Genomic DNA, 21739 nt, shown 5'->3' on the forward strand with positions numbered 1-21739 from the left:
AACTGAAATACATTTTGTTTTGGGAGGAAGTGGGGGCAAGTGAAGCAAAGCTGGCTTTACATAACTGTTTTTATTTTCTTAAAAAAAAAAAGTACGTAATGTAAAAGCAAATAGAGTAAGTCGCAGAACAAAATTCTTAAGTTATTCTAAAATTTATTAAGCAGCTCGGACCTTCACAACATGGCTATATATATGCATCCGGATCCAGGTGATCACAGGATTTTTTTTTGCGGCTGTAATACATACCTTGTACATACTATATTGTGAAATGAGGATTTGAAAAGGGAGGGGGAATGGGCACCATAAATGCACAAGGCTTGACAAATCTTGCACTGCTAACATGGGTTGTAGGCTACCCACCTGTTGAAGACCTCTAGCAAGTGGTGGCAGCCAACACTGGACGAGACATTCTTGCCCTTTCCTATCCCAGTAAAAGATGGAAGGATACCTCCCGTGGCAGGGGAGGAGACGACGTCGTCTTCTCCCGTGGGAGGGAAGTGGAGGAGATGACACTACCTCCCTGAGGAGGGCAACAGTCCCTTTCCCCACTATCCCAGCCGAATACTGTGTACATTGTTTCAGTTTTGTATTTCAAGGATAGGAAGCTTGCTAGGCTAATCGAGGTTGGCATAATCCAACTTCTGACCTTTTCTAGGGCACAGTATAACCCACAATAGTTACCAAGATCCTGAGATACCTATTTACTATTAGGTTAACAGGTTAATGGACACACACTCAAACCTCTTCCTGCCTTGGAAGACGAACACAAACTTTCATGCGACTCCCTCCCCACATCCACTTAAAAAAAAAAAAAGTACAGCTATAATTGAGAAAAATAAATAATATTCCTACATTAACACTTCAAATAATTAACACTTCAAATAAACATTAATTAGAGAGAATTTGATACCGACATACAGTACAAGTTTTACTATTTACAATGAAATTGCTAAACATCAAGTTGATTCACAAGACACTTACATGTAAAGCTGCCATATAGAGATTATAATGGTACTGTAGTTGTAATCTCTTAAGACTTGTCACCCATATCCATTGGCTGAATAACTTCCAGCTCCCTGGCATCACTTTGATGAGGTGGATCACTTTGTCTGCGTATCCCCCATGGATCTAGCGGAAGATTTTCATGGTAGCGAGGCGTTGCTCGACTTTCCTCTTCTGCCTGTGGTTTTTCTGGTGCTCTATCTTCTAATGGGTGTGCTACCTTTGGCTCCTCATGTATGTAACCTGTTGGTATTGTAAAATGCTGCTGATGGTAACTGGGCGGAGGTTCACGATACTCTTCTCGAATTTCCTCGTCACATTTTTGCTGCCCCTGATATTCTTCAATATGCTGTTGGTATTGCTTTTGTTGCTGGAACTGCTGATGTTGGTCATACTCCTTCTCTTGGATGAATTCTTGCTGGACTTCTGAATCTTGGTTTTGTTCTTTATAGACACGTTCCTGCTGTGGTTGCTTATATGGCGGTGGACTACGTTGCTGATATGCAGGCGGTTGCTGATATTCCTCCAGCTTTGGTTGTGGCTGTTTAGATTCATTTTGACCTTGTTGTGAATCTATTCGTGGAGATTTCTCGGTTTCTGGTATGGAGACCTCCATAGGCTGGACTGGAGGTTGGCTTTCCAAAACTAACACAGCCTCTGAACTTTCTGTAGAAACTTTGCCAGGAGGTTGTGAAAGCTTCAATACATCAGGCACTATACTTACATCAGGAACTATAATGCCACCCCCTGTCTCCAAGGTTATTCTGTTTTTAATCACTGAACTAGGGACAATGGTAGATATTGTGGATTCAGCTGGGGTACCTTCAGCTAATGCCTGCAACTTTGGTACTGGAGCAGAGGATTTTAACTTCGTTGAGGGCCCTGTTGGTTCGGGAACATAGTTCTTGAGTTCTAGGAGTTTAGCTAGGTAGTCTAACAATGGAGCATAATGGTCCTTTGGTACACACATTCGGATGGCAGTCTGAAAGATAAATAACCACAAGACATAAAGCAAGATTTGTGATAAAATTTACTTCAAATTACTTTCAAAATTTATCTTCATTTTTATGTACACGTATTTATAAAAAATATTTATAAGTTATATTATAAATTTATAAAATAAATTTATAGAGTATTTATATAAAAAAAAAGTCAACATGTTGCAAATAAAATCTTCAGAACGGTACATGATAAAGAAGCATCATTTATATTTACCCTTCCTCATATCTTCACCTGGAAACCTTCACTAAAATAATGTCTAGAATCTGCTTAATATGAGGATGTATTCCCAGCAGTAATCATTTTGAAAACCAAGTCAACATATAAGACAAAATGATTTCCAGATAAGGAAAAACAGAATGAAGAGATAAAGGTAGAAACTGGAAACGCAAGCGAGTCGGAGATTCGCAAAGCTTAATTTTCCTACCACCCGTATTGAATAAAAATGACACATGCTTGAAGTAAAAGTTGTAAAAACTACTTTAACCCTTAAACTGCACAACACATGATGTGGTGAGAAGCTGTTGGAGAATTGCACACCACATCATATGATGTGTGGGAGTACCACGCAAAATTTAAAAGTCCCACGGCTACACAGGGTTAACATCAGCTTCCTCAGGGCTCTTGTAAACAGACGCCATTTAAAAAAAAAAATTGTGGACAACATGCCCGAGTGTGAGAGCCTCAGTACTGAGTGAGCCACCAAGGTTGGCACATGCAGCACGAGCTTACAGCACTGCTGTTCAGGTTGTGATCATAGCATCGCTTAAAAAATGCAAAAATATATACCAGTATATATGTAACTGGTATTATTTAGTGATGATAGTATTACAGAAGACCCCTGACTGATAAAAATGACCAGGATTCTGATAATAGCAGGATGGTTGTGATAATTTGCACTGTGCGTAGTATGGTGGGAACAGTAATACAGTATCGAGGAAGGGTGGTAGCGTCATTTGCCGAATCTGTGTATTCACCTAGTTGTGCGGGGTTGAGCTCTACTCTTTCGGCCCGCCTCTCAACTGTCAATCAACTGTTACTAACTACTATTTTTTTTCCCACACTACACACACCCCAGGAAGCAGCCCGTGACAGCTGACTAACTCCCAGGTACCTATTTACTGCTAGGTAACAGGCACATTAGGGTGAAAGAAACCCTGCCCATTGTTTCTTGCCGGCGCCCGGAATTGAACCCGGGACCACAGGATCACGCGTCTAGCGTGCTGTCCGTTTAGCCACCGGCTCTCCCAAATGTGTGGCCACCTGTTACTGTCTGCACTCACCATACCAGCTTAGTGGTTTGCTATGGTAAACACAAATGTAGATACTTATATATAAACATGTATATATAGTTACACACAGAAATCACGCTAGCGTGATGCATAAAATGAACAAATCCACAAGGGCCGTGATGAGGATTCGAACCTACGTCCGAGAACATCCCAGACGCTGCCTTAATCGATTGAGCTACGACATGGTATAAGAATTGCAACCAGAAATTCTACTGAATTTACTTGGATCCTGCAGCCTCTCTGAGACACAAACCAGGGTTTTACGCAACTCCCCCCCATGCACTCGAGCTATGTCAATAGGCCATTCTACCTCTTCGCCCTTACTTCATTACACACAGAAATCACAATAGCGTGATGCATCAAATGAACAAATCCACAAGGGCCGTGACAAATCCACAACGTACTGAGACGAAGCACGCAGGTGGGAGACCAACAATGAAGCCACCTGTGCATCATAAAAGAAATGATAAACCTGAATCGAAAACACCAGACGTGAAGACTCGAGGAGAAGACCGAACCAGCCTCGTACAGGGCTGGACCGATCTGCTGAAAGAGGCGGAGCCGCGGGAAGACCCTTGGGTTCGGACACCGAGCAAACAGTGCCGGAAACCAAGGATGGGCCGGCCACCAAGGAGCCAGAAGGACAACTCGACCCTGGTAAGCCTCCAAGCGAGCCAAGACCTGGAGCAACAGCGGAACTGAGGGAAAGAGGTACAGGTAACCCCACCTCGCCCAGTCCTGTCTGAAGACGTCGACCCCGACGGCCACGTATACCGGGAGACGCCTCGACCACGCCGACACGAAGAGATCCACATCCGGAGTCTCGAACGTTCGGCACAGCCAACTGAAGGAGTTGGTGTCGACCATCCATTCCGTGGAAAGGGGAAGGAACCGGGACAGGCCGTCCGCCAGGACGTTGGACACCCCCTGAACGTGAACCGCCAGGAGAGCCAAACTCAGAGAACTCAGCAGATGAGTTACCCGAAGCGACCAGCCCGAAAGAGCCAAGAACCGCATCGAACCCCCGCGGTTCAGGCAATTAACCATCGAGGAGCAGTCCGAAAGGAGCCTGATCGATGATCTGCGAGCGACTCGAACCCTCCGGAGCGACATCCACACCACCGCAAACTCCCGGACCGTGCTATGAGCCCGATGGAAGGACGGACCCCACCGCCCTTGGCTGGCCTGGTGAGCACTGGTCACAAAACCCCAGCCAAGAGACGACGTGTCCATGTACACATCGAGCGAGGGCTCGGGAAGGCGCCAAGGCACTGAACCCCGAAAAACCCGAAGAGGAAGCCGGAGACGCACCAACTGACGCAAAGCCCCGGAGGCTGAACCCAATGATCTTGAGAGAGGTGGAAGGGCCATCCCCGAAGGAACCAAACCAGCCGACGAAGCCACACCCAACCCGGCAGGTAGACCATCATGGCAAAGTTCAGGCTCCCCCACAAACTATCGAGCAACCGCCTCATGACCCGGGAACCTCTCAAAAACAGGCGAAGGCGGGACCGCAGGCGCAACAGAGCCGCCGGAGGGAGAGACAAGGAAGCAGTGCGAGCATCCCAAACCAGACCCAGCCAAGACCGAACCTGAGATGGAACCAGACGGGACTTCCTCCAGTTCACCAAGAACCCGAATCCAGCGAGCTGGGAAAGAACCATATCCCTGGCGAGCAGACACGCGGACCGGCTGGGAGCCCAAACCAGTCAGTCGTCGAGGTAGGCCAGAACCCAAACACCTAGCAAACACAGGTGGGTCACCACAAACCAAGTAAGGCATGTAAAAACGCAAGATGCCAGATTCAACCCAAAGGGAAGACAACGAAAGCAGTAACCTTGACACCCCACAACAAAACCGAGCCAGTCCCCAAACCCCGGATGAACCGGGACGTGCCAATACGTGTCCTTGTGGTCCAGGGACACCATCCAAACACCCCGCTCCAAGAGAAGACGGACTTGATACAGCGTAGTCATCCCAAAGAAGGGGCACAAAACCCATGGGTTCAGACGGGACAAGTCCAGAATGAACCGGAGGTCTGTGCAGTCTCGTTTTGGGACCAGAAACAGGCGGGAAACCCACCTGAGGGACGCCATCGTTTCAACCACGCCCAAGCGAACCCACTCAGAGATGACCCGACAGAGAGCAGGAGAAGAGGCCTGCCCCGCCAGCCCTGACCCCCACCCCCCCCCCGAGGAAGGAGGAGCTACCCAATGCCACCACAGGCCACACGAAACGATCTAAAAAACCCACGAATCGTGGGACCAGGTGTGAGTAAACCGGGCGAGCAGCCCCTCCATCTCCCCATCAATGGGACGAACCGCAAAAGGGCCGACACGCCTTGCGAGAACCCAAGCGGCAAACAGGGCGGACTCCAAGCCGACCAGCAACAGCCGGAACCGAAGGTGTCGCCAGCCCCGAATTCGGCACCAGAGGCCTACCCCGACGAAAGGACCCCTCAGACCTGGCACGACCCATCCGGAGCAACAACAACTCAGACATAGGCCGACAACTAACCGAGGGCCCCTGCAGGTACTGCACCACAGCAGACTCAGCAAACAGCAACGGACAAAATGGAGAAGACAAACAAAGAGCCAGGGCCCAGGCAGATTCCAAGGAAGAAAGCAGCACCACCTGACAACACGCAAAGCGAGAAGCATAGAACCGCAAAACCGCATCACGCAGGATGGGCGTGAAGAGCGTCAACAAAGCAGACGACACCCGCACCGCAGAGGGCAGCGCACCGGACCTGGCAGCAGCCCCAAGTGCTCCCACATCCAACTGAAGCCAGTCCGAGGACAGCTCATGGAGGGAAAAGAAACACAGAGCCGAAGCAAGCAGGCCACGAGTCCGCAAATCCTCCGCAACCAAGGCAGTCGAGAGGGAAGGAACCTGCAAGTGAAACTGCATGACACCAACTTCCCGCATAAGGGCAGGGGCGAACAAACAAGCATTAAGATGCTCGAAGTCGCCCCCAAGAAAACCTGCAACGCCGTAGAAACCTCTCGCCACTCAAGCACGTGGGACCGACAGACTAATCTGAGTCGCACAGGAGGTAAGCCGCAAAGGCTTCCCGCACCTCCGAAGATGGAACCGAACCGGTCGGCCGAGCGGACAGCACGCGGGACTTGTAATCCTGTGGTCCTGGGTTCGATCCCAGGCGCCGGCGAGAAACAATGGGCAGAGTTTCTTTCACCCTATGCCCCTGTTACCTAGCAGTAAAATAGGTACCTGGGTGTTAGTCAGCTGTCACGGGCTGCTTCCTGGGGGTGGAGGCCTGGTCGAGGACCGGGCCGCGGGGACACTAAAAAAGCCCCGAAATCATCTCAAGATAACCTCAAGAGGAACCCGGGGAGAGGTGAACACCATATCCAATTCGTATGTGGAGGGAGCGAAAGAGAACCCCCTCTCCTTGAAACACCAAGCCCCACTCAGAGGGTAGAAAAACATAGGTGGGGTCCAATGGGGAACAAGGCCCCCAAGCCAACCCCTCCCCAACTCCGGGAACCTCACCCTGAGGACCCGGGGCCGAGCCATCCTCCTGAGCCCCCACCCCCAAAGAAAAGGTGGGAACAGCCGAAAAAGCTGGAACAAAGGGGGGTCCACTAGCCAGACCCAGAAGCTCCGGCAGAAGGACCAGGCTCGAATGCCTCTACCACCGCCCCAGAAAGGGACACCTCCAAGACCGTCCGAGTCTCACAACCAACTAAACCCAGCCCCGGCTCTGAAACCCTCATACGTTTCGGAGCCGGCAGCCGGGGAAGGGAAAGGACGTGGAGGCGCAGACGGAACCAGAGCCGAAGTGACTCCCACCCCTAAGTCCAGGTCCCTATAACCAAAACGGGGCAGTCTCGGGGCATCCGGGGCAGCAACCAACCTAGCTCATTGCAGCAACCTAAGGTGAGCATGCAACGCCTCGGCTGCCCTCACCCGCATATCAGGCACAGTAGCCTGGGTGAATTGGAGCATGTACAGACAACACACATCGCACGACTCTGGGTCAAAACAGTCACCGACCCAACAGGTAGCATGGCGGAGGCAAACCGGTGAGTGTCCCCCTAAGACAAGGGGACAGAGCAACTTTCAAACTCACAGGACGCGAGGGGTGGGACAGGGGTCACATCCATCGGACCACGTAGCCCCTGTAGAGTTTTCCAGGGCTCTTGGGTTTTACTTGGTTACACGCTAAGGGAAGCCCAGGCAGGGTACTGCGAACCGGCACCCCCAAGACTACCAAACAAACTGCTATAACTAAAACCCCAGGACGTGTACACTCACGGGGGCCAAGCAGGGAGGATCACCAACACAAGGTGGAGATATAAAGATATAGATATACCCCCAAGAATAGCAATGGGGGACCAACAGGCAGACCCTCCCCCCCACCAGACAGAAAACAAAAAAGAAAAACCCCGCAAGAGGACAATGTACCCGGGCAGAACAGAGCCAGCCGTTGTTAATGGTGAAAACAAGCTGTGCAATACCCCGCGCCCCTGCCAGTGACGAAAACTACCCCTACCCAGAGACAAACATGGGCAAGAAAAAACCCCAGCTGACCCCAAGGGCAGCCAAGTACTGAGCAGTAAATGGCACAGTGGAGGTAGACTCTAGGTGACCCAGGGAAGGTGGTCCTAAGCCCCAAGGGCAGTACTTACAGGGCACCTAGGGAAGGTGACCCTAGGCGCATGCAGCCCAAGTACTGTGGAATGCGTCTCCTGGCCCACCCACCACCGGAAGGGACAGCTCACACCACAAGACACAGAACTCCAACTGAAAACTGGAGCCAGAGGCACAACCGCACCAGATCCCATCAGCCTCCAAAAAATCCAAAATATTTCTTCTCATATGCGAAATCAAAAGCAAAAACCACTGCCAGTATTGGACCTATTCGTACAAGTGAAGGTTCATACACGGAGGATGACAAAGAAATTAGTGAAATCCTAAAAAAGCAGTATGAGGACATGTTTAGCACTCCAATAAACAACATGAAGGTGGAAGATCCAGACAATTTCTTTATGCGGGATATTCAAACCCCGGTAAATATAACTGATATAAACACGAGCGCACTAAATTTTGAAAAAGAAATTGAAAACATGCCCATGCACTCGGCCCCAGGTCCAGACTCATGGAATTCAATATTTATAAAGAAATGCAAAGTGCCGGTAGCACAGGCACTCAGTATAGTGTGGAGGAAGAGCTTGGACACGGGGGAGATACCAGATGCACTTAAAGTAGCAGACATAGCCCCTCTACACAAGGGAGGGAGCAAAGCATTGGCAAAAAATTATAGACCAGTTGCACTAACATCGCACATCATAAAAGTTTTTGAGAGAGTGATTAGGAGTCAGGTCACCAATTTCATGGAGACCAATGACCTTCATAACCCAGGCCAACATGGATTTCGAGCGGGAAGATCGTGCCTCTCACAGCTACTTGAGCACTACGACAAAGTCACTGAGGCATTAGAAGAGAAACAGAATGCTGATGTGATATACACGGACTTCGCAAAGGCCTTCGATAAATGTGACCATGGCGTGATAGCACACAAAATGAAGTCAATGGGAATAACCGGTAAAGTAGGACGCTGGATACTCAGTTTTCTGTCAAACAGGACTCAGCGAGTAACTGTCAACCATATAAAATCTAGTCCAAGTGCAGTGAAAAGCTCTGTACCTCAGGGTACAGTCCTTGCACCACTGCTTTTCCTTATTCTCATATCAGATATAGACAAAAATACAAGTCACAGCTTCGTATCATCCTTTGCAGATGACACAAAAATCAGTATGAAAATTACCTCGGCTGAGGACATTGAAAAACTTCAAGCTGATATTAATAAAGTTTTCGACTGGGCATCAGAAAATAACATGATGTTTAACAGTGATAAATTCCAGGTACTCAGGTACGGTAAAAATGAGGACCTTAAACATAATACAGAGTACAAAACACAATCAAATGTACCCATAGTAGGAAAACAGCATGTAAAGGATTTGGGAATAATAATGTCTGACGACCTAACGTTTAAGGAGCATAACCAAGCAAATATTGCGACAGCCAGAAAAATGATAGGATGGATTACGAGAACTTTCAAATCCAGGGATCCCATCACAATGGTTGTGCTCTTCAAGGCACTTGTGTTGTCCCGTCTTGAGTACTGCTCAGTATTCACTTCCCCCTTCAAAGCAGGAGAGATTGCTGAAATAGAGGGAATACAGAGAACATATACGGCACGCATAGACGCAATAAAGCACCTAAATTATTGGGATCGTCTCAAAGCCCTCCAAATGTACTCACTAGAAAGAAGACGAGAGAGATATCAAATAATATACACCTGGAAGATACTGGAGGGCCAAGTACCAAATCTACACAGTAAAATAACAACGTACTGGAGTGAACGACATGGAAGAAAATGTAGAATAGAACCAATGAAGAGCAGAGGTTCCATAGGCACAATCAGAGAACACTGTATAAACATCAGAGGTCCGCGGTTGTTCAACGTCCTCCCAGCAAGCATAAGAAATATTGCCGGAACAACCGTGGACATTTTCAAGAGGAAACTAGATTTATTCCTCCAAGGAGTGCCGGACCAGCCGGGCTGTGGTGGGTATGTGGGCCTGCGGGCCGCTCCAAGCAACAGCCTGGTGGACCAAACTCTCACAAGTCGAGCCTGGCCTCGGGCCGGGCTTGGGGAGTAGAAGAACTCCCAGAACCCCATCAACCAGGTATCAACCAGGTAGCCTAAGAACTAACGGTTGGGTCGCCGACGGTGGGGTCTGGGGCTTCCCCCTTCCCCCTCCCGGGGAAAGGGGGGGGGGCTGTGAAGACAGCGGCGCGGCGACATAATGACGTCATGCTTGTTTGCTAATTTTTGTTTGGGGAGTTCTGTCCACTTGTTCGGTCTTTGGTCGCAATAGTTTACCAGAATAGGGGTTTGTTTTGGGGCGCCTACCTTTCTGGGTGCCTGTCCCGGTCGATGGCAGACATAGAATGCTCCCAATCATAAGGGGGGGTCTCTATAGGCCATTGCTCCTTGTGCCTCTCTAGAGGGGGCCAGGTTCTGGCTTGTGGTCACCGGTAGGCAAGAACTCCATGCATTGACTGATGCCAGAAAGTTATACATATGCATTCAGCTTGGATAGCTCCGGGGAGTCGACGCAGCTTCCCCCCAGAAAAACAGCCTTGAATGTAATGAAACGCCATTTTCTGTGTGAGACCCGGAGGCTCCTTGGAGCTTACTAGGCTGATATGCTAATTTCAGACTTTGGCATCAAGTCATGTGTATGGAATTCTGTGGGCCTACTGGAGACCACGAACCAGAACCTGGTCCCCTCAGAGGCATGGGGAGCAATGACCTATAGAAACCCCCATGTGGTTGGGGGTATTCTATGTCAGGCACCCAGAGAGGTAAGCATCCCAACACAAAGCCCTATTCTGGTGAAAATTTTGCTATCAAAAGCCGAACAAGTGGATAGAACTCCCCTAAAAGAAGTGAGCAAATGAGCATGACGTCGCAGCGCCGCTGTCTGCGCAGTTCCCCCCTCCCGGGGAGGGGGGAAGGGGAAGCCCCTGTGCCAGCTATCCATAGTCAGTTCTGAGGCTGGAACTTAAAACAAACGAAAAAAAACGCCTACCGGAGGGAGGGATGCTAGGGATCCTTTTGGGTCTCACCCAGAAAATGGCATTTCATTACATTCAATGCTGGTTTTCTGGGGGGAGCCCCTTCGGCTCCCTGGAGCTAACTACCCACAAAGGAAAAATTAGAGGGACTTACCCGGGAGGTGATCGCTGCTCACTCCTCAACTCGAAGTCAAGACAACTGGCTGCAACCGCCGACCCAACGCGACACAGGCCCGACTAGGCCCAGGAACATTTATGAGATAACGAGCAGCCAGGACCCTGTTTGATCGCCAAAATCCCCACGCATGAATGTCAGCCCAGGACATGTTGCCAAAGACGGCGGCAAGAGCAGCGAACTTGCGAACGTCATGGGCACGGGGATAGACCACAGGCTGGCTAGCCTTAATAATCCTGTGGACGACGTAGGAGACCTGCACCCACTAACAGGGAAAAGTGAAACCGGATCAACCCAAAGCGCGTCCCCGAACAAAGAAGCCGTGGCGCACAAATAATGGTGAAGGACCGCAACTGGACAAAACATGATGCACCCCCGGCCTAATCAACCAAGCATCAACAATCCACGGACCCCTCCGGAAAGCAGCAGTCTCATTCTTTGCCAGAAAAGAAGGAAACTGTTGCATACGAACAAACCTATCGTCATGACCAAAGGAGCAGAAACCCCTGTGCCGGAGGAAAGCATGAAGCTCACCGACCCGACCCCCAGAGGCCAATGCCAACAGGAAAAAGAGCCTTGGAGAAACAATCCTGAACCGAAGGGGCCACAACAAACTGAGGAGGAGAAAGAAATGAGAGCAGTCTGTCCAAAGACCAGGACGGTTCAGGCGGCGCATGAGCAGGCCGGAGGTGAAACAACGCACGAGACACCTTGCGAAACGGTGCAGATGTAACATCAATACCGAAAGCAAGCTGAAACGGCTCCACCAGCGCCCCACGATATGAGGCGACAGTGTTAGGCATAAGATGACGATCCTGGAACAACCAAGAGAGAAAGGACGACACCACCCTAACATAAAGCGAAGTACAACGACGAAGATGCAAAAAGAACCGCCAGGAAACTTCATACTGCCGCTGAGACGAAGCCCGCAGGTGGGACGCCAACAAGGACACCACCTGATCACTATAAAAGTGATGATAAACTCGAGTCAAAAACACTATATGCGAAGACTTGGAGAAGATCGAACCAGCCATGTAACGTTCCAGTCTGTTGGAAGAAGCGGAGCCACAGGAAAACCTCCGGGTTCAGACACTGGGCAAGCAGCGCCTATTGAAACAACGGCTGGGTCGGCCACAAAGGAGCCAAGGGACTGCTCTCTCCTGGTAAGTCTCCAAGCGAATCAGGACCTGGAGCAACAGCTGAACCGGGGAAAAGAGGTACAGGAACCCCCACCTTGACCATTCCTGCCGAAAGGCATCGACCCCGACAGCCCCGCAGTCGGGGAAGGGCACCACATACAGGGGAAGGCTTCGCAACTGCGCCAACGCAAAGAGGTCCACCTCGGGGTGCTCGAACGTCTGGCAAAGCCAATGAAAGGAGTCGGCTTCGACCATCCATTCCGTGGAAAGGGGAACGAAACGCGACAGGCCGTCGACCAAGACGTTGGACACTCCCCGCACGTGAACAGCCAGGAGAGCTAAACCCTGAGAACTCAGCAGACGTGTCACCCGAAGCGACCAGCACCAAAGAGCCAAGGACCCCATCGAACCCCCCCCCCCCCCCTGTGGCAATGAACCACAGGGGAGCAGTCCGAATGGAGCCGGATCGTCAATCCGCGGGCGACCCAAACCTTCCAAAGAGCAAACCACGCCGCCACTAACTTCCGCACCATGCTGTGGGCTCGACTGAAGGACGGACCTCATCGTCCCTGGCCGGCCTAGTGAGCACTGGTCACAAAGTCCCAGCCAATGCGTCCGTGAACACATCGAGCGAGAGCTCAGGTAGGCGCCAAGGCACTGAACCCCCACAAAAAACTAAGAGGAAGCCGGTGACACAGCAGCCGATGTAAGGCCCCCGTGGTCTGAACCCAGCGATCATGAGAGAGGTGGAAGGGACGTCCTCAAAGGAACCAGAACAGCCGACGAAGCCAAACCCGACCCGGCGGGGTAGACCACCATCGCGAAGTTCAGGCTCCCGCACAGACCCTCGAGCAACCGCCTAGTGACCCGGGGGCCCCCCAAAAACAGGCGCATGCGGGACCGCAGCCGTAGGAGAGACTCCAGAGGAAAAGGCAAGAAAGCAGTCCCAGAGTCCCACACAACACCCAGCCAGGTCCGAATCTGGGAGGGAACCAAATGGGACTTCCTCCAGTTCACTAAGAACCCGAACCCGGCGAGCTGGGAAAGAACTAAGTCTCTGGCTAGCAGACAAGAGGACCGGCTGGGAGCCCAAACCAGCCAGTCGTCGAGGTAGGCCAACACCCGAAAACCTAAGAGACGCAGACGGGCCACGACGACCCGGATAAGGCGTGTAAACATGCGAGGTGCCAGGTTCAACCTGAACGGGAGACAACGAAAGCGGCAACCCTGACGCCCCACAACAAAACTGAGCCAGTCCCTGAACCCTGGATGAATCGAGAAATGCCAATAAGTGTCCCGAAGATCCAGGGACACCATCCAAGAGTCCAGCACCAACAGGAGCCGAACCTGGGACAGCGTAGTTATCCGAAAGAAGGGTCAATGAACCCAGGGGTTCAGACGGGACAATTCCAGAATGAACCTCAGGTCCTCACAGTTCTGTTTCGGCACTGGGAACAGATGGGAGACCCATCTGAGGGACGACACACCCAAGCGCACCCACTCCAAAACAACTAGACAGAGCACAGTGGAAGAGGCCTGCCCCGCAAGCCCCAAACCCCCCGAAGGAGGAGGGGCCACCCAACGCCACCGCAGTCCGAAGAAAACGACCTGAAACGCCCACAAATCATGAGACTAGGTGTGAACGAACAGCGCAAGCCTCTCCCCCATCGCCCCATCAATGGGGCAAATCGCGAAAGGGCCAGCGCCCCTTACGAGACCCAGAGCCTCGCACAGAGCGAACACCGTGCCGACCAGACGAAGGCGGGGTCCGAAGGTGGAGCCGAACCCAAAACTGGCACCTGTGGCCTACCATGATGAGCGGAGCCCCGAGCCCTAGCACGACCCCTTCAGGAAAGCCCCCCCCCCCCACCGTGACCCCTGGAGAACCAACAAGTCTGACATAGAATGGCAACTGGCCGAAGCAGCCTGGATATACTTCGCCATGGCCAAAGGTGCAAAAAACAGGGGACAAAAAGGTGAAGACATCCTAAAAGCCAGGGCTCAGGCAGATTCCTATGAGGAAGCAAGCACTGCCTGCTGACACGTGAGCTGGAAAGCATAAAACAGTGAAACCGCATCCCACAAGATCAGCGCAAAGAGCTTCAACAAGGCAGCTGACGCGCAAGCCGCCAAGCCCAAGGCACTGGACCCCAGGTACGAACCCGAGCGCCCCCACATCCTACCCAAGCCAGTCCGAAAACAGCTCCGGGAGGGAAAAGAAGCACAAGGCTGAAGCCAAGAGGCCCCAGGTGCGCAAATCCTCGGCCACCTACGCAACCGAAAGGGAGGGAACCTGCACATGGAGCTGCAGAATCCCAACATCCTGGGGAAAGGGCAGGAGCAAACAAGCACTCATTAAGGTGCTCAAGGTCGTCCCCAGGAAAACCTGAACCACCGTTGAAGCCTCGCGCCACTCAAGCATACGAGAATGACAGAAGGAATGACAAGCCTCCAAAGCAAATAAAGGACAGTCCGCCAGGACGACCAGGCACAATGGGGCATACAAGGCAGACCCCCCACAAGGCAAAAACATAAAGAAAAACAAAACCCCGCAGGAGGAAAACGCACCCCAAGGAACAGAGTCGGCGCCCCGCACCAGTGCAAACTGCCTCTTACTCTAAGGTAAACAAGGACGACAAAACCCCCAAGCACCCAAAGGGTGGCCGAAAAACTGAGCAGTAAAATGGCCCAGCAGAGGCAGGCCCCGAGGAACTTGTGGAAGGTGGCCCCAAGCTCCAAGGGCAGTACTTACAGGGCATCTAGGGACGATAACCCTAGGCACATGCATCCCGAGTACTGTAGAATAACTCCTGGCTCTTGCACCCCTGGAAGACAGCCACCACACTCAAAGCACAGTGCTGGAAACTCTGGAGTCAAGCACACGACCTCTGCCTCTAGCATCAGCCTTAGAACTGAAGGGTGGATAGCCGGAGCGGGGGTCTGCTGCTCCCCCTTCCCCCTCCCGGGAAGGGGGAAGCTGCGCAGACAGCGGTGCGGCGACGTGTGACGTCATGCTCGTTTCTTTTAGGGGAGTTCTATCCATTTGTTTGGCTTTTGGTAGCAAAATTTTCACCAGAATAGGGGTTTGTTTTGGGATGCTTACCTTTCTGGGTGCCTGACCCAGTCGATGGCAGACACAGAATGCTCCCAACCACACAGGGGGTTTCTATAGGCCATTGCTCCCCATGCCTCTGAGGGGGGCCAGGTTCTGGCTCGTGGTCCCCAGTTGGCCCACAGAACTCCATACACATGACTGATGCCAAAGTCTGACATTAGCATATCAGCTTAGTAAGCTCCAGGGAGCCGAAGGGGCTTCCCCTCTCCCAGAAAACATAGTGGCCACCTTTGATAAGTCCAAAAAACATATTGGCCACCGCTGGTATGTCCAAAAAACAGTGGCCACAGTATAGTGCATGACAAGTGACACAGTCGCTGGCAGACGACAGCACCTCACTCCCTCACCAACACCTCTTTCATCAAAATGGCTCTTCTCAGCATACTGTTTGTGCTGTTATTACACTATGTACACATGTTATATATAAGTATCTACATCTGTGTTCACATTAACGAACCACCAAGCTGGCATGTCGAGTCCAGACAATAACAGAGGTGGCCACACACAGTAAATGCAAAGTAATGAAACTAGGCAGCAGAAACAGAAGGCCAGACACAGGATACAGAATAGGAGATGAAGTACTTCATGAAATGGACAGAGAGAAAGATCTAGGGGTTGACATCACACCAAACCTGTCTCCTGAAGCCCACATAAAAAGAATTACGTCTGCGGCATATGCGAGACTGGCTAACATCAGAACAGCATTCAGGAACCTGTGTAAGGAATCATTCAGAATCTTGTATACCACATATGTAAGACCAATCCTGGAGTATGTGGCCCCAGCATGGAGCCCGTACCTTGTCAAGCACAAGACGAAGCTGGAAAATGTCAGAGATATGCCATTAGACTAGTCCTGGAGCTTAGAGGCATGCGTTAAGAGGAAAGGCTGCAAGAGATGCACCTTACGACACTGGAAGACAGAAGAGTAAGGGGAGACATGATCACTACCTACAAAATCCTCAGGAGTATTGACGGGGTAGACAAGGATAAACTATTCAACACTGGTGGTATGCGAACAAGGGGACACAGGTGGAAACTGAGTACCCAAATGAGCCACAGGGACGTTAGAAAGAACTTTTTCAATGTCAGAGTAGTTAACAGGTGGAATGCATTAGGCACTGATGTGGTGGAGGCTGACTCCTTACACAGTTTTAAATGTAGATATGATAGAGCCCAGTAGGCTCAGGAATCTGTACACCAGTTGATTGATGGTTGAGTGGCGGGACCCAAGAGCCAAAGCTCAACCCTTGCAAGCACAATTAGGCGAGTACAGTCAGCAGACGCTGCCACCTCCCGCACCCCTCACTAAAATTACTCCTCCCACCCTACTATGCACAATGCTAAGTCTCACCACAATGCTGCTATTATCAGAATTCTGGTCACTAACTCTTATAAATGAATAATTTTCCACAAGTTTAATTTGTAAAGGAACATGAGAAGTCATTCAAGATTCTTAGATGGACCAAACAATGGCAGTGTATATTCACCAAGTATTGACCTAGTTGTGCTTGCGGGGGTTGAGCTCTGCTCTTTCGACCTGCCTCTTAACTGTCAATCAATCAACCGTTACTAACTAATTTTGTTTTTTCACACACACACACACACACACACATCCCCCAGGAAGCAGCCCGTAACAGCTGTCTAACTCCGAGATACCTATTTACTGCTAGGTAACAGAGGCATCAGGGTGAAAAAAATGCTGTCCACTCAGCCATGAGCACAGCGTGTGCTGTGGTTAGCCCTATGAACATCTTTAAAAGCATTGTGTTCACCGATATCTGAACATTGTACAGTCTTTATCAGTCAGGCTCTTCTGTAATACTATCATGGCTAAATAATAGCAGGTACATATATACATCTTTTGCCATTTTTAGGCTATGCTGTGGTCACAAGCTGAACAGCAATGATGTTAGCTCATGCTGCGTGCACCAGCCTCGGTTGCTCACTCAGTACTGATGCCTTCACACCCGGGAATGTTGCCCACGATTTTTTTTTCTAACGCAGTCTTTGTACCGGAGCCCTGAGGAAGCTGATGTGAACTCCGTGTAGCCACGGGACTTTTAAATCTTGTATGGTAAAGTACTTTAAAATGCATATATACGACATATGCCATTCTGCCACTTATTCCAATATCGTATACAGTATATACAATTTGCACAGTTTAAGGGTTAAAGCTGGAGATAGATGGTTCCTCAGTAGGCATTATCTTGAGATGATTAGTTGTGGGGGGGGGGTTAATAACCCCCATAGTTATTAGTTGTGAGGATAACAACACAGCCCACATAGGGGTGGGTCTGTGTGTTATTACAGGAAGTAGATCAGAAAAAGCAGTCTATTTTGCTAGCAAGAAATTATCTCCTGCAAAACAGAATCATTCCCAATTAGACAAAGAAGCCTTAGCTTTGGTACATGCTGTAAAAAAACTGAGGTATTTTCTGCTGGAATTCTTGTTAGAATAGACCATAAACCTCTGCTACGATTGTTTGGCAGAGGTAAACAAATTCCAGTTAATGCCAATACAGGTACTAGGATTCAACGATGAGCATTGCTACTCTCACAGTATGAGTATGATTTGGAATTTAAGCCAGGCAAGGATAATGTAGTAGTTGATGCATTAAGTAGATTGCCTGTTTCAGAAGAGTTGAATTCCAGTATTCCAGTGGAATATGTTAACCTGGTGGAATCTATGTCTTTTGAGGATATTTCATTCCAAAATAAACTCTGCTGTTCTTACCTTTAATTTGTCCCAATATGTAAAGCGATCCTGGAATATGTCGGTAAAGACAACACTATCGGGGCAGTCCTTATAATACTTCACAGTGTCACGCTGTACAAAAGATGAATAATGCAATATTAAATAACATCAAATACCTGTACTTTAATCTAAAATTAAAGCTAATCTATTGTGAATTCAAGAGATGTTCCTGAAATGAGAATGACCCTCAAAGTCAGAGAGGTTAGGCCCTAGAATCACTTAAAAGAAACTAGTGTTGAATGTAATGAAACACCATTTTCTGGGTGAGCCCCGGAGACTCTCTGGAGCGCCAGGGCTAATGTGTGATACATTAGACTGGGGCCAGATTCACGAAGCAGTTACACAAGCACTTACGAACCTGTACATCTTTTCTCAATCTTTGGCGGCTTTGTTTACAATTATTAAACAGTTAATGAGCTCCGTAGCACGAGGAGGCTGTTTACAACAATAACAACAGTTGATTAGGAGATTTTCATGCTTATAAACTGTGTAATAAATGTAACCAAAGCCATCAAAGATTGAGGAAAGATGTACACGTTCGTAAGTGCTTGCATAAGTGCTTGCATAACTGCTTCGTGAATCTGGCCCCAGGGCATTAGTCTATGGAGTTTAACCTACTGGGGACCATGAGCCAGAACCTGAGAACCTCCTCAGAGAGGTTGCAGGGAGGTGGAAAAAAAGTGGCCTGGAGGTGGCCTTTTTTCCAGGGAGGCGCTGGAAAAAAATTTGCGGTTGGGGGTTTTCCTTATCTGCCATCGACTGAGGTTAGGCACCCAGAAAAGTATGCACAACAAAATAAACCCCACATGGTAAGAAATGTACAAAGAAAAAGCAAACAGAGGTAGAACTCCCTCTAACCCTAAGGAAACAAGCAAATAAGCAAACATCACTTTCGAATGCCATGCCACTCATCCGTGCAGCCCTCCCCACGCCAACTACCCTGCACTCCAGTTCGGAAACTAAGCATTAAACAACGTGAAAAACCGCCGACCGGAGGGAGGGAGGGAGGGTTGCCAGGGAGCCTCCGGAGCTCGCCCAAAAAAATGGCGTTTCATTACACTCAACACCGGTTTTCTGTGGGGAGCCCCGCTGGCTCCCTGAAGCTACATAACCAAAGATAAGGAAAAGAGGGACATACCTGGGAGGAGGCCACTACAAACTTCTCAACGCGAAGTTGAGACAACTGGCTACAACCTGTGACCCAAAGCAACACAGGAACACCCAGGAGCAGGAATGTTAATCAACTAACGGGTGGCCAGGACCCTGTTCGACCTCCAAAATCCCCGCACCTGAATATCAGCTCAAAACATGTTGTCAAACACGGCAGCCAATGCAGCAAACTTCCTAACGTCATGGGCATGAAGATAGACTGCAGGTTGGCTTCAGTATTGGGCATTAAATGACAATCCTGAAAAAGCCAAGACAGAAAGGACAAGACAACCCGATCAGAAATTGAAGACAACCTATGAAGAGAGAAAATGGCAGAAAGAATGCCAGGAAACTTCATACTGTTGCCGAGACGAAGTTCTCAGGTAGGACACCATCAACGAAGCCACCTGATCACCATACAAATGGTGATAAACACGCATAACGGCTTTGTGCTTTCCCCCCATAAAGGAAAAAAGAATGAGTGGACCTGGGGACTCACCAGTGTCAAAAAGACAAGATGCGAAGAGCAGAGAAGACCGAACCAGCTGAGTACCGGACTGGTCCGACCTGCTGGAAGAGGCAGAGCAGCGGGAAACGTCCCGGGTTCGCACACCGAGCAAGCAGCGCCTGGAACCAATTCTGAGCCAGCCCCCAAGGGACCATGAGGATTATTCTCTCTTGGTAGGACTCTAACCGAGCCAAAACCCAAAGCAACAGCTGGACTGGGGGGAGGAGGTACAGGTAACCTCACCTTGACCAGTCCTGCCAAAAGACGTCCACCATGACAGCCTCGTAGTCGGGGAAGAGCACCACAGAGAAAACAACCAGAAACTGAGGGACAAAAGGCGAGGTAGCAAGCATAGCATATGGCCAGGGACACTGGGCCCAAACCCCAGGGCCCAGACTCAAACACAGACAGAAAACACAAAACCGGGTGAAATAACCAACACCCAAGCATTCCCAGAGGAACAGGAGAAGGGCAGAATGCACTAGAAGAAAAAACAAAACAGAGATATGGCAATGGGAGGATAAAACCTCCAAAGGAGGTCAAAAAATGCCCCCAAAATGTGAGTGCACGCTCCCAGGCACATGTAAACAAACACACCACAGTGCCGCCCTAGCGGCCAGGTGGGGAAGTGACCAACAGAAAAGAAAATAGCCACCAAAACGAAAGGAGATACAGCTGATGCAAGAGATCTGAAAACATGCCAGCAAATGAGATAATAAAGCAGTCGAGAAAGACGAAAAAAAAACCTGCCCAGAATGCATCAAACACAAGCAGGGACAAATAGCCCCAGAACTACTAGCGGGCTCCCCCCACCTCCCCAGGAACCCGCAACAGAGGCCCCAGGGCAGAGCTGTCCTCCATGCCCTCCACTCCTGAAGAAATGGCAGAGTCCAGGGGAAAGGCAGCAAAAAAAGGGCCGCTGGTAGGACCCAGAAGCCTTTTTGGGAAGCCTTTTCAGATCGAGCAGGCTCGAATGCCTCCATTCACAACCTGAATGGAGCAGCCCCTCGAAGCTGCCCGAGTATCAGCCCCAACTAAACCCTGCCCGACCCTGAAACCCCCAGTCGGTTCGGAGCCGGGAAGCAGCCAGGACCCTGTTCGACTACCAAAATCCCCATGCCCGAATGTCTGCCCAAGACACAGTCCCAAAGAACAGCAGCAAGAGCCGCGAACTTGCGAACGTCACTGGCACGGGGATAGACCGCAGGCTGGCCAGCCTTAATAAATAACCCTACAGACGACCTGGGAGACCCACATCTGCGAACAGGGAAGAAGGGATACTGGATCAACTAAAAGCGCATCCACGGACACAGAAGCCGTGGCACGCCAATACCTGCAGAGAGCCGCAACCGTGCACAAAACATGACGCATCCCCGGCCTAACCAACAAAGCATCAACAACCCAGGGACTCCTCCAGAAAGCATCAGTCTCATTCTTCGCCAGAAAAGAAGGAGAAGGCTGCAGAAGAACAAATCGATCGCTCCAACCAAAGGAACAGAAACCCCCAACGCCGGAGGAGAGCATGAAGCTCACCAACCCGACCCCCAGAGGCTAATGCCAACAGGAAAAGAGCCCCCGAGAAATAAATCAGAACTAAAGGGGCCACAAGAAACCAAGGAGAAGAAAAGAGCACCCAGTCCAACTACCAGGACGGCTCAGACGGCACATGAGCAGGCCGGAGGTGAACCAATGCACTAGACAGCTTGCGGAACGGCGCAGAAGTAACGTCAACCCCGAACGCAAGTGAAAGCGGCTCTGCCAGCGCCACACAAAATGAGGCGACAGTATGCAGCAAAATGACGGCCCCGAACCCTCATAAAAGAAGGACAAGACTACACCAACAAAATACAGCTACTTAAGAAGGGACAGAAGGAAAAAGGAAGGACCGCCAAAATACCCCACACTGCCGCCAAGAAGAAGCACGCAGGTGGGACACCATCAACAAAGCCACCTGACCACCACCAGAAAGCGAGACTCCAGGCAGAGCCGAACCA

General features: G+C 50.1%; 1 protein-coding gene across 4 annotated transcripts in view; it reads right to left on the reverse strand.

Annotated features, from left to right (window-relative positions):
• LOC123769729 (MPN domain-containing protein) overlaps positions 1 to 21739 on the reverse strand; it is a 110029-nt gene that overhangs the window by 5241 nt on the left and 83049 nt on the right. For 3 of the 4 annotated variants that reach the window (XM_045760956.2, XM_045760955.2, XM_045760953.2), the window contains 2 exons: positions 18068 to 18160; positions 52 to 1984 (listed from right to left, as the gene is read on the reverse strand). In XM_045760956.2, the coding sequence (XP_045616912.1) occupies positions 1031 to 1984; positions 18068 to 18160 (1047 nt within the window). In that variant the 3' untranslated portion in view covers positions 52 to 1030. Of the gene's footprint in view, positions 1 to 51; positions 1985 to 18067; positions 18161 to 21739 lie in introns of those variants that run through there. The other variant, XM_045760954.2, reaches the window with a different exon arrangement.

The sequence above is a fragment of the Procambarus clarkii genome, chromosome 45, assembly GCF_040958095.1.
Source record: "Procambarus clarkii isolate CNS0578487 chromosome 45, FALCON_Pclarkii_2.0, whole genome shotgun sequence".
Lineage (NCBI taxonomy): Eukaryota > Metazoa > Arthropoda > Malacostraca > Decapoda > Cambaridae > Procambarus > Procambarus clarkii.